We start from the raw sequence: 17714 nt of genomic DNA, 5'->3' as shown, positions 1-17714 counted from the left end.
CAAAAGGGAAAATTGAAATACTACTCTAAAGTTTGCACGGAGCTAATAAGATATTTCAAGCAGACATACTGACAATCGGCAAATGGTAAAAAAAACCCTCATATCTTCTATGAAAATTATCTGTTTTCAGCCAGGCAGCCCATGCTTCCACATGTGTGGTATCCACTTTGATCAGCTTCAAACACGTAACTGACGCAAGTTATTGATTTGAGTTAAAGGACACCACTCCCCTTGTGCTAGCCTGATTGGTTTTCCAAACAACTGGCTGCAGGGCCCAAAGAAATTGACAACTGCCATTACCAGCCACGCAATATAAGTAACTGATGATGCCACAGAGCAGCCCCAAAAGCCATAACAGACATTTGCATAAAGCTGAACTGCCCAGTTACAATGTAGAAGCTGAAGTAGTTCATTTGATCTCCAATATGGGAAGTAGGAGTTTTATTATTCATGAATCATCGGTCTGGAAGGGATCTCGAGGGGTCTTCTAGTCCAGTCCCCTGCACTCACGGCAGGACTAAGTATTATCCAGACCATCCCTGACAGATGTTTGTCTAACCTGGTGTTTGAAGCACCATAACTGTGTCATAACTGTGTCAGTACTTTACTACAGACAGTATTCATACTAACCTAAAAAGCAAAACAAAACCCCTGCTGCCCTCTTAAACAGAGAGAGGGTAATTGATAATGTATCTTAACACAGGGTATGTCTACACTGGAAACTTCAAAGCACTGCCACGAGGGGATGAGCTCCGAGCGCTGGGAGGCCAGCTCCCAGAGCTCGGAGCCTGTCTACACTAGCGCTTTAAAGCGCTCAGACTTGCTGTGCTCAGGAGGGTGATTTTTTCATACCCCCGAGCCAGCAAGGTAGAGCGTGACAAAATGTAAGTGTAGACAAGCGCACAAAGCGAGGAGCTACAAAACAACGTAACACTGAATACGAAAAACTTATGGCAATACTGAAGCAAGGTGAAATAGTTACAGTGAGCCATACTCCATTTAAGTTTGTCTGTTCTTGACACTTTCACAACTGAGCAGGTTTTCTATAGGGGATTTTCTTTTCTTTTTTCTGGACAGAAATTCCATATACTGTATTTTCCACACTGCAAGTGTTTGTGAAAAATTTTCAGGTTTCCTTCAATCTTGTAATTTCAGTAAGACCAGCAGGACGCAAAATTGTCTTCAAAGCCGAAAGCACCACATAATCTAGCAGCTTAAGCATACGATTATCTTTCCATGTCTGCCATTCACAGGTCTTTAATACTTTGCATTTGCATACAAGTGGGTTTTTTGATTTTAAGTGGCAGTGATTTTGGAAAGGAGAGTCTGCCTGTGCTAATATGGCTCTGGTTAAACCGGTTGATACCGACAAGCATAGCAGGAAGCAGAATTCACTGAGAGATTTGTCCTCTGTTGGCAGTTTGTGGAGATATAATTTTTATTTACAGAAAAGACTACATTATTCATGCAGCTTGGCATGGCACATCCAATGATCAATTTAGGCATATTAGATGAGGAGGTGGAAAAGCCAGACCATTAAAAATTCACACCTGCAACATGCATCTAACAACACATATTGAGATTTTAAGGAGCTAGGCAACAGAGATTCACAAAGTCCAAACCAAAAGAAAGCTCATATTCCTGTTCCAGCATTTCCCTATGGAATGTCAATTCAAATGACTGAAGAGACAGGGTGGGTGAGATAATATCTTTTATTGGAAAAATAAGTTCTCTCTCTAATATCCTGGGACTAACATAGCTACAACAACATTGCATAATTCAAATGACTGACATGTCAACACATGCAACTTACTTTCAGCCGTACTAGGTAAGTACATTTGCTGGATGTATCTGGTGTATCATCCAGCAACAAATCAGTTAACAATGCTAATATTTAATAGCAGAGTGTCAAAATTTAACTCCCAATCAAGATAAGTGGGGATTTCATGCCTCGGTGCTACTGTTTCCTTGTGTCAGTATTTACACTTCAAAAGGAGAACTAGAAACTTTTTAAAATAAAAACCGGAAGCCTGTAGGAAAATCCCATTTCCACAGTTTCTGGAGGCTCTCTCAATGCAGGGGACCTCCATTGTCTCTGCCCATGATTTTGCATTCCTTTTTGGTGACTTGAATTAGAATTTCATGTCTGTATTCAACTCCCTAGTTTTAAATTCCAAATGACATCTGACATCCTCACAGCTTTAATGTTATTTGAATTCCTCCCCCCATGCCAACTACAATTAATTTAGATTACACACAGTGGGACCTTTACTGTAGTGTCCTTCACAAAAGACAGACACTCTAGGCAGAAATTCACTAACTGGAGTTCCAGCATACACCGTGTACTGAAACACTAGTTCAGGGTAATGTTTTCAAAAGATTTGAGTTACCCAGAGACTACAATACAAAAATTTAACACTGTGAAAACAGATGCGCCAGAGGCTAATGCAGGAACAGTGGGTTTTTTTGTTTGTTTGTTTTCAAAAAGTTCACTCCTACCCATACAATGAGAACAAAATGTGCTTTAACCATGTCAAATTCTACCATGGCAGGACCACAAACCACAACAGTATAGCTTAAAATGGGACAACTGAGACTTAGGGCTTGGCTACACTTACGAAAAATCACCCCGAGCTCAGCAAGTCAGAGCACTTTAAAGCGCTAGTGTAGACAGGCTCCGAGCGCTGGGAGCTAATCCCCTCGTGGAGGTGGATTACCAGGAGCGCTGGGAGAGTTTCCCTCCCGGCGCTCGCACACTCGCACTTTGAAGCGCTGCCGCGGGAGCGCTTTGAAGTTTCCAGTGTAGCCATACCCTTATTGTTATCGCCCAGATGGAGTTTCACTATACACAAGTTCACTTTAAGGGCTTGTCTACACTTACTGCACTGCAGCTGCGCCGCTGGAGCACTTAGCAAAGTCACTACCTGTGTGGACAGGAGACCTTCTCCCATCAGCATAGGTACTACACCTCACTAAGAGGCGGTAGCTACATCAACGGGAGAAGCCCTCCCGTCACATAGTGCCGTCTACACCAGCGGTTAGGTCAGTATAACTACATCCTTCAGGGGATTTTCCACACCCCAAGTGACGTAGTTATACTGACATAAAGTGGTAGTGTAGACCAAGCCTAAGTGGGTTACACTATATATGCAGTATCTAAATACAGAATATTTGACACCACCATGAATTACTCTGCTAGGGACTAATAATACCTTCTCGGCTTCCTATCATTGCCTAATCTCTTCCCCATTGAGGCTGGAACCAGCTACCAAATTCTCTGAAGTCTTTTCCAAAGGGAAAATAAATGGCTGGCTTCCAGATGGCCAGTGTAGAATACCAGTGTGAGGTGTCATTTAATCATAAACCATCTTTAAATAACACTAACAATGGCCAAAAAAGGTGTCATTTCAAAAAGTTAAGGATTTACCCTACCCTATTTCCCTACATTCTTTATTAGAGTAATTTCTCCCAATTTTTTAGGAAGAACAGACTGAATAATCAGTTGAAATTAGGCAATCCAATAAATTCACAGGAAAAGACAACAGCTCATGCTTGATTTTAGTATTATGTCCAGACAAACAAACTGATATATATTCCCTTTTAGGCATAACCTTAACTTATATATATATTAGTTAAAGTTATGCCTAAAAGGGAATCCATATATGTTAAGGTATTAAAATGCACAGACACCGAAATAACCTAACTCTGTCCTTTAGCGATACCATAATAACCACAAAATTGAGACATTTTAATACCTGTGGTCCCAGATTAGAGTAAACTAATGTTTTTAACACCTGTTGGGTTTGGTGACTCTGTTGAAATCAGAAGGGACTACATGTGGAGTGAGGGTGCTGGAATCAGACTTTTGGCATGGATTAATGTGCATTCCCTTTGAAAGTGAATTGGCAATCTTCAGTGTTACTGCCTTTGTCTTTCAGAGTAACAGCCGTGTTAGTCTGTATTCGCAAAAAGAAAAGGAGTACTTGTGGCACCTTGGAGACTAACCAATTTATTTGAGCATAAGCTTAGTCTCTAAGGTGCCACAAGTACTCCTTTTCTTTTTGCCTCTGTCTTGTTTCAGTGGGTCAAGACTTCTGTATATATGGCAACACAGGATGACAATAAATCTGCACTGTTCAAGTTTCACAGCAGTTTACTTGAAAACCTTTTGCTGAACCTTTGCTTGAAAACCAGCAAGCAAAGCAGCAAGACCTTTAAATAGGAAGTTTAGCCTTAATGTGTTGATTTTTAGTACCCTGTTGAGGCATATGGCTTCATTTTCAGAGACACTGGACAACTGCAGCCCCTACAAAAAATAAAGGGAGCTGCTGGTGCACAGCACCCTCAGATCAGGCCACTAAATCTCACCTGCTAGAGTGTTATTAGAAATGGGGCTCAAACAGGAAGCCTAAACACACACACTTCTGCCTCTAAAAATGGTTTTGAAATCAGTGTGACAACTCACAGACTATGTTTCTATTTAAGGTGAATAATCGTGGCAGAAACAGGTTGTAAGACTTAAATGCATGATTTTTGTGACATTGTGACCTACTTAATCAAACTTCCTGAGAATAATACATACTAAGACTATCCAAGTGCACTGGAGTGGCTAGATTGCTTAAGCATTACTTCACCTCTGATTTTCTGAGGAAAACAGCTTCAGTCTAGAAACAAGAAATTACAAGCAACTCACTGTGTTCATTTGGGGCCCAGTCCTGCTGCCAATGAAGCAATGTCATGTCATGGCTTCCATGGCAGGGGTGGGGGGAAGAGGATTAGATCCGTATTCAGAAATGGTGACGAAGCACAAGGAATTTCAGAACTCTCCAACTGCACACACAAGCAATCTCAGTTACAAGCTGGCCATTGAGAGAAGTTCTACTTACTTTTGAAACTTTCCTCTTTGAACCTTCAGCACTTTCTGCCTCCTCATGTTCTTTGGCTCCCTGAGTGAGATTTGTGTAGTTGACCAACTTACCAAGTAGAGAAGATACCTTTGGTCGTATATCCAGTTCCTCCTGTGGAGGAAAACAACTTATGTAAGCCAAAGCAGTCAGAAAGAAGGGGTGGATATATACCTTCTTGGCAGGGCTGGAGCTGGTGATAAACTCACTGAAAGAGGCTGCAGTAGAATAAATGAAATATTAATTTTGTCTGATCTGGCTAGAGGACATTTGGGTTTTGAAAGCTGTCTTAGAAAAAAAGAGCTCTGAACTCCATGATTGCAGGAAAGTGAATGATTTACAGTTGGCTAATATGCATATCTTGGGTTAACATTAAAAAAACATTTTCAGGGACAATTCTTCAAATAAACCAGAGATCTGGTACCCAGAGTCCCAGCTATTGCAGTGTTATGGGCACATTCTGGTAGATTTAATATCAATATCCTAATCCAGGGCCTCCGAGAGGTTTGAGGTTAGATAAGCCTCCCAAAATCGGTATGTTTTGTTTGACTGTATGAAGGTTCTCGCGATCCCCTCTCCCTAAATTCCCCACATCCAGCAGGATCCCTCTTACCCTGTGCTTGTCTTTGAGGGTGGGGAAAGCCCGTGTGTTGGTACTTTGCACCAATGCGCTCGAGGAGCGGCAAGCAGGCACATTCCCGTATTGCAGCTTCATCCTGTCTTCTGGAGCAGTATGGCAGGAGTGAGCCACTTGTCTCATTTTTATACCAGCTGGGATCTTTTGCAAAGTGTTTAGAGAGTGCTCTGATTACTCTTACAGCTTCTCTTCTCTGCCTTCGCTCCGTATTCTTTCCTGCATTATCTCCTAAAGATCCTTAAAATAGTTCTGTTGTTCTGAACTTTCTGTTCTGCGCCTTCCCTTGTGCCTGCCCCACACGCAGAGCATGCCTGTCAGGTTTAAATTTTCTCAAGCGCCTACCCTACCCTTTCTCAAGCGCAATAACTAAAAATTAGGGAAGTCACCAGTGAAGCCAACATTCTCACCAACACCAATCTCAGCAATCATAATTTACCAGCCACATAGACCCACAGGCCCTGCAAATATACAAAGTCCCTTCGTTCTAACACAGCCATCCACAACACACCTGATTCTGCTCAAAAGCAAAACTCCAGCCTCAGGCAGATTATGATATCTTTCCTGGAAGACATGCCTTTGAGAGAAGCAAACATCTGTTATCTGTCCATGAACTAGCATGAAGTCTCAGTGAAGGTTCTGCTCAGAGCGAGAGTGGCAGGAATTGGAGGCAGGCATTGTGACTGGTTCTATCTTACTGGCACTAGACTTCCTTAGCACAAGCCTCTACATGATGGGTTGTCACTGTGGAAACAGGGTGTGCTAAAATGGAGCTTTTGTGACCTGATGGAGCAGCTGCTCAGCAGCAGCTAATCTAAATGGCCTGTTGGGAAAGCGAGTGCTTAAGAAAGCTTGGAACATGCTTTCTCATGAACTGAAGCATCTGGATGGAGGGCTGAGAATTCTCCCTTCAAGAAAAAGTCGAGGGTTCTTGCTTCTTTGGATTCTATGGGAGTGGCACAAACAACATGCAGTGACAGGAGAAAACTGGAAGCAAATGGGAAGATTAATGGGTTCTTACAATTATATTAGGGCCCTGGAATTACCTCTTTAAACAAAATACACACACACACTCAAAGATGACTACCTAAAGTTAGCCACCTGTGTAGCCTGATTCAGAGGCACTGAACAGCCACACTTATAATTGGAGTTGATAGGAACTGGAGGTGCTCAGGACCACTGAAAATTAGGACTCCTAAATAACCAACTTTTGGCACTTAATTTTGGCCTTCATTTATAGAGCTTTCCATTATAAAAATATGGCTTTCACCATGTAAATCAATGCCCTGCTAACCCAGCCATGCAAAACAAAAACAAAAACAAAAAAAACCAAGCCAGAGCAACTAATCTGCAGACAAAAAAGTGGTACTGGTATGAAGTTACTCCTCCTCCATTCTGCGTGAACCTCAGAACATACTCTCAGCATGTCAAACTTGCTAAAGGGTGAAGAGGCACACTATCATACACTGCCAAGAAAAGGAGTTGGGCATCGGAGAAGCCACCATCCAGCTAGCTGGCAAAAGCGAATAATGGCAGATGCTGGTAGACTGGGTCAGTGTGGTGCTGCTGTATTGAACCTGATCTTCTGGGCTCTTTAGAGCCTCCTGGGCATCAGAGCCCAAACATGCTATTTTTTCCCACCCTTCCCTAATCAGTAGCTCCTGTCATTCCTTGTTCCCAATCTCTGGAACCCATGTTCCCAATCTTCAGCCTTCTGGCACTAGGTCCTGACAGCTGAGAGGCTGAGATAGAGACAGTTACACGTGAGTGCATGGTACCTGGGATGCCAGCTGCTCTCTACTCCACACATCACCGGCCGAACAACCGCCCACAGACACTGCCTGGGACAGTGGCATTATAAGTGTATGTTAACGGGCCTGACCTACCAAAGGCCACTCAACACTTTAAAAAGATTTTTAAAAGGTATGAATGGCATGTAGGTGTCTGACTGCTTGACTTTAGATGGGAATTAGGCATCTACCTGCCAGTTGTAGCTTTGGAAGACTCCATCCCCTCCCTCCACAGAAGAGAGAGAAAGACCTCATCTCCTATTCTCCATAACTCAAGGTCAAGGATGCTCATGCCCAGTGGTCTGGAAAGCAAAATTAAAGTTTACCTCAAACAAGGCCAAGTTTCGATCATAATAATCGCTTCCCTTGCCAGCTTCAGAACTGTTGAGAAAAGGACTGTTTTCTTTATGGTTGCCATGACCTGCAGAGAGAATAAAGAAGTAGTTTTTGGTAAGTTTGGAATGGAGGTAAAATCTGAGGAGCATCTCAACTCCCCAAGGAAGATTGCTCTATACAACAGCTGTTCTATTCAATTTTTAAAATCCCAGTTTTTGTTCAGCATATAATTTTAAAATGGCATAACTGTGTTAGTTGTTTGATTTACTATGACACAGAGAAACTGAAACCATCATTGATATTGCTTTCAGAGTTGAAAGTAATCTTTTTTTTAAAAGACAAGGAGTAACACAAAACTGCCTCAAGGGGAAGTTTACAGGTAGGACTACTGCCAAGATGATGTCTTGGGCCTAATAACCTTGACAGTTTCCTTTTTACGTTTTTTAGTAGAGTATTATGATTAATCAGAAAAGACAAAAAGAAAAGGAGTACTTGTGGCACCTTAGAGACTAACCAATTTATTTGAGCATAAGCTTTCGTGAGCTGTAGCTACAGCTCACGAAAGCTTATGCTCAAATAAATTGGTTAGTCTCTAAGGTGCCACAAGTACTCCTTTTCTTTTTGCGAATACAGACTAACACGGCTGTTACTCTGAAACCTGTCAGAAAAGACAGTTCCTGAGATCACTCACAGTTAGAGATTATTGCTGATTTGTAACACAATTTTCTCTTTAAGCAATAAGTAAACAAATCAGATAGATCTAATCGGCCTGATTCAAAAAATATTTAGTAAGAATTGTTGCAGGCTAGTTAAGATAATACCACATCAACTAAAGAGTATTTTCCTTCTATTTTATTGCAAACTCTAAATTCTGTAAGTAAATATGCACTTTCTCAGTTGCACTAAACCAGTGGTGAGCAACCTGTGGCCCATCAGGGTAATCCACTAGCAGGCCGTGGGACAGTTTGTTTACATTGACTGTCCACAGGCACAGCCACCTGCAGCTCCCAGTGGCCGCAGTTCGCTGTTCCTGGCCAATGGGAGCTGCGGGAAGTGGCTCAGGCCGCAGAAACATGCTGGCCGCCACTTCCCACAGCTCTCATTGGCTGGGAACAGCGAACCGCGACCACTAGGAGCTGCGGGCAGCCATGCCTGCAGATGGTCAATGTAAACAAATTGTCTCGCGGCCCACTAGTGGATTACCCTGATGGGCCACGGGTTGCCCATCACTGCACTAAACCCTTCCCCATCATGTTGTTTTTGTTCATATAAAATTACAGGCTTTGGGGGATAAAGACTCTTCTTAAGAGTCTAAACTAGCATCTAGCACATTTGGATAATGTACAAACAAATAATTCATAGTTTTTATATACAGTACAATGTGAAAGAAAATTTAGCATAGCACAGAGGACCTAAAGAAAGTTTTAAAATAGTTTCAGTATTAAAACTTCTTAAGTGCAGTGCAGCATAAAATGATGTGATATTCTGCACAACTGAGCAATGGTTCAGATTTTCAGAAATTCTCAGCATCTGCAACTACCATTGGAGCTGTAGATGACCAGCATTTCTTAAATTCACATCTTTTCTTTAGCACTCTGAATTGCATTCCCTGCGTTTCCCAGGTCCAATACACAAGGCACAGGTGTTTACAGGTTCATATCCCAAAAAGAAAACAAATATAACCTAAAAGATATTGTAGTCACTAATTTCAAAAAACTAAATTACCAAAGAAAGTGAAAGAATATCAAAGACCATCTTAACAGGAACATATCCCTACAAGCTAAAAGACGGAATTGTATGTTGAATTTGTAAGAAAAAGCAGAAGATTGAGAAGTTGAAAACATTTCTTCAAAATTACATCTTACAACTAATTCAACTATGGTTAAACCAATTTAAATCAACTGGGTTAGCCTCTGTTGAATTAGCACTACATAAGTGAAGGTATCTGTTTTGATATTATGAAACCTGGACGTGTCTCACAAAATTACACCCAATTGGATAAGTAGTTGGCAAGCTAAACAGAAGGCTCCTATCTGTGTGCAGCATCACATGCTTTCAAGTGTATTTAAACATTCAACATGTTTAGTTGGATAACTGTTATAGTGAAAAGAATCCGTTCATATCTTGTTATTTCAGCACCATTCTCATCAGGGGAAGAGTTTGGAAAAAAGCACAGCTGGTTTGCTGGAAAGTAGAGACACATTGTGTGTCCACTTGTTTTGGTTAGTAAAAGCTAAACAACTAGCAAAAAGATATTCAGATATAGGCAAAGCAGTTTGTTTTATCCACCAAAAACAACGGATTGGGTGGCCCTTTTCTGCTGGAATTAAGTTTAGACTTCAACAGGTGCCATCACATCAACAGACACATATCATCAGGAAGACTTGAACCTTCAGATCCAGCACACAGACCTCTGCCACTTGAACTAATGGAGTTACTGGTAGCAGTAGTATGTTGCCATTCTCTATGTGGACCAGCACTAAAAGTTGATAAACTTTGCCAGCTAGTTTCACAGATTTGCTCGCAGGAATCTTGAGTTCCATTCCAGGATCTGGAGGGGAGTGTGCTCTAGTAGACACAAATTCTTCTGCCCATTCCACACCTCCATGACCACCTTCTGCCTTGAGCCCTCCAACCTGTGCCTGTCCCAGTCCCATCTCTTCCGTACTGTGGCTTCTTATCACAGTCCCCTTGCCCAGCTATTTCTAATTTCATCACCCCCAACTCCTCATACTATCCATCTCTCCCCACAACTCTGGCCTTCAGTTGAAACATAAACATGTCCACACTGGCTCCCAGTCCTAATCTCCCGTCATCCTCAGCTCCTTATCCCACTCTTTACCCAGCCAGTCCCAGTTCTCCCTTTCTACCCCAACTTCTAGTCAGAGCTGTCTTCCCTCCCACCTCCCCGCATCTCCACTCCCCATCCAATATTCCCTCTCCTAACCTACCATCCTCCAGCCACAGTTTCCATTCCAATCTACTCCCACCCACCTTCGATCTAACTTGTCTCCTTTGCATTCAGGTTGAGAGCACAGGAGAAAGCCTCTCTGCTGTCAGTTCAGGTTCCCAGATCCAGCAGAGCCTGCAACAGCTCAATTGCAGGGAAAGTCCTGTTTAGCTCAAGGTATGCCCAGTGCAGACGGAATCTTCAGGGAATGCGGCTGCTAAAAATCTAAGAAGTGCAGGTGTAAAATCTGAGCATGTGTAAAAAAAAAAATTTTTCTAAAGGTTTAAAAAAAAAATTGGGCAGATTTTCAAGGAGCTAGCACAAGACACATTCATGGCACAAAAGTCACACACACACACACCAAGTTCAAATCCCTGCTCTAAAGCTTTGGGGGCACTAGAGGCTTTTCAAAGAAAATGTCATCTGAACTTTTTAATATGGGCACAACATTTTGTCACTAGCCTCATTCTCACAAACAGCTCAACTGTTTTGTCTGAAACTTTCAGAAAAATCCCAACTGAGGCAGTCACTCAGCCTGGAAAATTTCAGTCCAAATTGTTGAAATTTGGCAGAGATATAAACAACTGAACACAGGGATTTATGAGAAGTGTTGAGCAACTTTAAGACGCAATACTACCAGAGCTGTCTACAATCCACACATAGTACATAAGACTTTTTGGAACTCTTCAAGTAAAGAGACCCTACATTAACAACACATCTATTACCATTATATCCCAAGTCCTGCAGAGATCATTAACTAGCATTTCTGAAAAGGTGGGTTCCAGAGGAGCAGCCGTGTTAGTCTGTATCCGCAAAAAGAACAGGAGGACTTGTGGCACCTTAGAGACTAACCAATTTATTTGAGCGTAAGCTTTCGTGAGCTACAGCTCACTTCATCGGATGCATGCAGTGGAAAATACAGTGGGGAGATTTATACGCACAGAGAGCATGAAACAATGGGTGTTACCGTACAGACTGTCACCAGGGTGATCAGGTAAGGTGAGTTTCTCCTGCTGGTAGTAACTTTTCTTTTTTCATTGAAAGGTTGCAGTTCATTTTGGGGTGGAGAATGCAGGCTACAAAACTAGATTCCCATCCCTCTATATTGAACTATTTACTTAGGGCCCCACACCACAGTGGTTTTACATGGTTACTTGGCTACAGGGCTCGATCATTTGAAGTGTTTTAAAAACAAAGCAAGTATTCTCTGTTTAGAATGGTTTGAATGGCAACATTTTAACTGGTAGGTACCCATGAAGGAGCAGCACCCTGCTTGCTGCCACCCAAAGTGCAAAAGATTCAGACTGTGATGACTATGGAGCCTGCATGAGTTTAAACAGGCTTTGGATAAAAACGGTAAAGGGCTAGGGTCTCTGAAGCCCCCAGATTTCTGGAGGTAAAATAATTTAGTTCTGACGTAACTGAAGTATAGCCTGTTCTCCAGAGGCATAAATTCAAAGCTGTACTTTAACTATTAGTTGTCAGAAGTTCATTAAATTGGAACTTGTGTTTCGAGACTCCAGGGTTCTCAGAACCCAAGAACTTGGCATAGTCAATGGAGCTAGCCCATTTAACAGGGCCTCCTAATTTCTAAGATGTACATAATCAAAACCACAAGTAAATTACCACCTGAAGGGAGCAGGGAGAATGTAATAATTTAAGTCAGAATGGTTGAATAAGTCATCTTAGAGTTCTCCTAAATGGAGATGGTAATGCCAGGTAGGTTTTCTGTAATTTGTTAGCATTACAAGTTCCCCAAATCATCTTTTAAATGGGCTAGTTTAATTATAGTGATTTTGAAGCAAGCCCAGGAGCTGTGCATGTTCCTTTTTATGGTTCTGCCAATGTACTGAAATCTTAATCAGTAACAGCTTCTGGACTCCTTTCACTAGGCTCTCCTGAGCGGACTACATTATTGCAAACCCCAACCATTCAAAACTCATGGATCATGCCTGTAAAAATGGTATGAGATTGTTTAAAATCTCTGGCTTCAAAATCAGTTTTATTTGCCTCTGGGTTTTGAGCTTCCAAGGATCTACATTTACAAGATTTCTACCACCACCTAGAGGACTAGAAATGTTCATTTTTTAAAAATGTGAAAGATTCTCACATAATCACACCTCTCCAGGAGCTTAGCTTTACGAGAAGACAAAATATCCCAAGATTCCATAAGAACACTCGGTTTGGCAACAGAGTGTGAAGCTGACATGAGATGTTTCTTGACTTTTTAAACAGAGGAAAGTGTCTACTGGAGACTAAACTCAAAGAACCACCCACTCACTGCACTTGTTATTTAAACCAGTTTTCAGACAGTCTGCAGTGGTGAATGATAATTGTAATAAAAATACTGCCCCACCTAGTTCCTCAAAATTTTGGACCACGCTGTAAGAGGCTATTTTTCTCTCAGACAGTTATTATAGCTTTGTCTCATGCAGTACTTAAATTGTCTTGATTATTTATCTTCTAGGGTTGCTCTGGTAGATTGGAAGTTTTAAAAATGAGCTAGTGGGTCATTTCTTAAACTGTACCTTTGCTGCTTGAAGCCTCAGGAAACCCTCCTCTGCAACAAACAGTTAGATTTTGTGTTTCTCTTGTAGCTGCAACATGCTACTGTCAGAAATATCTGCTGAATGGGATATGGGTTCATTTTTAATATCTCTGGGAATATTTCTAATGCTTTCTGTAGAAATGCCTGTGCACTTTTTCTCTATAAAAGTCATGTGATTGATCCTTTTGCTTTTATGTAAATTAGATTAAGTATGAACCCAACAAGTGACAAACTCTTTTGCCCTCTTTAGTCCTTCGGGCCTCTCATCACTTTTCCAACACTCTTACCCCAACCAGGGTTTCTCCAAACAAAAGTGGAAAAACCATTCCCCTACTTCTCCCTGGACCCCGCTCACATGATTAGTGTATCATTAATGGGCTGAAAATTTATGTTTCATTGCAGTATTAGCGTTTAGGGGTGGCTACACTTACGACATCTTCAGAAATAACTAGTACAATCAGCCAGAAATAGCACGTGATGCCCACCTTCTGCAAAATTATAAGGGTAAAGCAAAACCACATCTGGATCACTTTCTTCTTCTTGTATACAGCATTTGCTCCATCCGCTTGAAAGAGCATGCAGAAGTCACGAATTACTGATCGTGTAAATTATAAATGGGCTTCTGAACTGTATTCTTCCACTCGTTCAATGGTTAGCCACACTTTTGGTCCCACTTCTGTCCCTTCTCAAATACTGCAGACTTCCCCAATAGTAACCAAAAGCTTAGAGGTTTACAGTCAAGATCATTGCAAGGACATCCTATTTTAACCTCCATCAATAGTTAGATTTGGCTGCTGCAGAGAGGCAGTTTGATGTATTTGTTATACTCTCACTGGGAGTACTGAATTGCTCTATTAGATACATCAGTGGACCAAAATCACTTTCCGCACAACAACTCTTCCTGAGCAATCTGCACATTTTAGATGTGTTCTAAACCACAACACCAAAATGATCTCATTTTATCTGGTTTTTGCTTGCTTCCAATGCCCTGAGTAAGACCATGTAAACTGACCCCATTTCCTTTATAAAACAAGAATCAAACACATTTGTAGCGTAATTTTCTAATGTACAATGCAAAGTAATTTTCACAGTATTTGCCATACCGGAATAGAGCATTAGTCCACTACCTTGCCTCTGTTAATGGGAAATACCTAATACATTAAACAAAAAAACAAAAAAAGTCCTCTGTACATGTGGGATAGGAAAGGGGTTAGGAGAAATTCTTTTCTCAGCCCCACATGTGATCAGCTGACATTCTGAAGCATGAAATATATCTTAGCATTAGGACAGGCATCGCCACATGGTACTTTTTTTTTTTTTTTTGCTAAGGGTATGAGCAAGTGTTCAGTCTTAGGTAGATATATTAGGTGATAACAGTTTGTTATGGAAGGCTCTGTGCAGAGGTTTGCCAATTTCGGCCTGTGTAAGTCCCTAAAAAGTCCTATGATTTGGACATGACCAGCTGACCCAGGCACTCACCCAATTCCCATCAAAAGGAACCGACATTGTCAGGCTCTCTCCAAACTACAAAGTTTTGCGAGCATAGCTATGTCAGTTAGAAGGGGGAGGGGGAAATCACTCTATCACGCTTCCCAGGGTACCCATGACTGAGAGGCACCTCAGTGCCACCTGTCCTTAGCATGAGGAAGCCTTGCTGTGCCTGCCAGGGGATCAGCTCCCCAACTCCACTGTCCACAGACAACACAAATACTCCCCTCTAGGCCTGAGCAGGCCCACTCTCTTTCTACAGGTTAGCGATAAGCACACTCCTACCCACGAGCATCTCCCTGGAGTGTCCAGCTCCTGGTCCACTGAACACTCACAGTTATTCACAGATCCGCTGATCCCAAAGGAGCAGTATGTGCCAGCTTACCAGTTACACCTCGGATCACCATTTCATTTAACACACAGTGCTTAGAGATGTTCATTGTTAAATAATTTTTTACTCATCTTCACTAAGTATAGGGATGCAAGTAAAAATACTGGAAATAAATGGTTACATATAAAATAAAATCATAACACGCATTCTAGAACCTAGACTTACTTAACTAGATGCTTCCCCATCTTACAGAATAATGCTCACCGAAAGTCCTTTCAGCATTTTAAAGCCAGGCTTGTCTGTGATCTTCTGTTCATGAGACAAGTCGCCCTGTCAGTGGAAGATGCAGGATGTCTGTTGGTACCCTCAGATATATCAGCACAGTCCTTTGTCCAACTGGACACCTGTTGCTGATTGTTTTTGTTTTGTTTTTTTCCCCCTCCGGCCTCCCTCTTTTGTCAGTTTCACAACCTTTTGATAAGCATCAGGCTCAATATGCAAATAAGACCACCACTGTGAAGTTGACAATACACAATGACTAGACAGGGAAATAAGCATCTGTTACCCCCTGCCTGAAAGGAATCAGTCCAAGGCACCGGTGATCTGCCCTACTTAAGAACAGAGTTTGCAGTATATATACATAGCTTCTTAAATATTAGCCTTACATACACATCACAATTATGACAACCAGTGGGCTACTGGCTCTCAGTACAGACCTCACCCTTTGGTGAACTACTATGCAAATATGTGAGCCAGGGGATCCCTGTAAAACTCTATACACTCCCTGTGCTCTCTGCCAATTGGCATCAAGGGGTCCCTGGGTGTCACAAACTCCTATACGAGAGTATCCTATCTGACACAGCCATACCCCCGGTGCAGACACAGCTGTGCTCACAACAGAGTACTTCTGTCATCTTAGCTAATGTCATTTGTGGAGGTTGAGTACCTATGCTGGCAGAACTACTCCTGTCAGCTTCTGCAGCATCTTCATTCAGGGCCTCTGCTGGCATAGACATACCAGCAAAGGCTCTGTAGTGTAGACATGTCCAGACACACGCTTCTCAGGCTAAGACAAGCTCAGCAAAGCTTCTAATGTCATAATTACAGGGAGTCCCTTCCAGACTCACCTGATAAGGCAACTTCCTACAGTCTACAATGTGAGATGACTGCATATGTAGATTCCAGGCACAAGATGGGGAACTCATGTCTGCACTAGTGACTGACAGCTGTCAGCTAGGAGCATGTGACACATTGGTCCTAGCCAGCAGCAATAGCTACCTCTAGTTTCAGTAAGAAGGGACGATTTAGAAGCTAACTTCCACCAATTTTAGTCCTTGTTTTAACCTTCTCCTGCCCAACAATTCTACCTCAAATTTCACATACCCTGTCTTAGTCCAGAGTAGAATTAATTTTAAAAGTTTGGAGTAAACTGAAGAGTTTTGGAGATAATGACATTTTTGCAACACAAGAGGCTCTCTTGTATAAAGTTTTAACAATCTTTGTATTTAGGTCTTGCTGATTGTCAAGGAGACAACTTACTAGACCGTCAGAAATTCGGTGGTAGTCTATCCATCCATCAAATACAAATTTATCTCTCCAGAAACACAAAACCAAATGCCTTATTTGTGATCATGCTTTGCTTGTGAGTACCCCATTACAAACATGCACTGTCTGCTGAAAGACACCTTCATAAGACAGACTGCACACCAGGGACCAGCATGCTCTACTGTTCGGAGTTATACTAGTTATACTAGTCCAGAGGCTCTCAAACTGTGGGTCAGGACCCCAAAGTGGGTCGCCACCACGTTTTAATGGGGTCGCCAGGGCTGGCGTTAGACTTGCCGGGGTCTGAGGCCAAAGCTTGAGCCCCATCGCCCAGGGCCAAAGCCCAAGCCCAATGGCTCCAGCCCTGGGTTAAGGGCTCAGGTTACAGGCCCCCTGCCTGGGGCTGAAGCCCTTGGGCTTTGGCCTTGGCGTCCTTGCCTTGGGCAGCAGGGCTCAGGCTTTGGTTTGGCCCCCCCACCCAGGGTGCCTGGGCTTGGGCGGGCCCAGGCTTCAGTCTCCCCTTGTGTAGTCCTGTAGTAATTTTTTTTGTCAGAGGGGAGTCACAGTGCAATGAAGTTTGAGATCCCTTGTACTAGTCATTAGACACAGAGCTGGAGTGTCTACATATACAAACCTAGACAGGAGTATCACTTAGACTCAAACATATACATGTGTGAAAGCAATTATAAAACCAAATCTTTGTGGTTTCAATATTCTGCCTGCAGAGGTACAAGTACATTGCCTGCAAATTTAAGATTGGAATAGCAAACCCTTGGCAAAAGAGTTAATTTTGGTTGGGTGATCTAATCTCCAGAATTCTGTATTTTCTGATACAAAGTGGAAACTTAGTAGCAAACTCCCAACTTGCTATTTGTTTTTGAGAAAACTACAAAACTCTCCAAAAGCTTTGTTTGAAGTGATAGTGTGTAAATGAATTTTTAAAAATCTATTTTGTCTGAGAAATACAGAAATAGATACTGGACTCCACCTTATACCCTCCTATACACATTTATAAAAGAGATAGGGATCAAACAAATGCAATCCAGTTAGATATTGTTCAGATGCAAAAATTAAAGCAGTGTTCAGAGTCACAAACAGAGTTCAGCAAGTTAGCTTTAACAGGCAGTTATGGTTTCCTCCTACCCATCTCAAAAAAATATTGCTGATCTTTACTTGATTTTTTTCCAA

At 42.0% G+C, this 17714-nt stretch overlaps 1 protein-coding gene across 1 annotated transcript in view; it reads right to left on the bottom strand.

Annotated features, from left to right (window-relative positions):
- The window catches only part of SLC12A4 (solute carrier family 12 member 4), a 75209-nt gene that overhangs the window by 37702 nt on the left and 19793 nt on the right, over nucleotides 1-17714 (bottom strand). The window contains exons 2-3 of the mRNA XM_073307579.1: nucleotides 7655-7749; nucleotides 4887-5018 (exon numbers count right to left, since the gene is read on the bottom strand). Of these exons, the coding sequence (XP_073163680.1) occupies nucleotides 4887-5018; nucleotides 7655-7749 (227 nt within the window). The remainder of the gene's footprint in view (nucleotides 1-4886; nucleotides 5019-7654; nucleotides 7750-17714) is intronic.

Source organism: Lepidochelys kempii, chromosome 12 (assembly GCF_965140265.1).
Source record: "Lepidochelys kempii isolate rLepKem1 chromosome 12, rLepKem1.hap2, whole genome shotgun sequence".
NCBI lineage: Eukaryota > Metazoa > Chordata > Testudines > Cheloniidae > Lepidochelys > Lepidochelys kempii.
The sequence above is the reverse complement of the archived record's forward strand: the minus strand, read 5'-3'. Positions and strand labels throughout refer to the sequence as shown.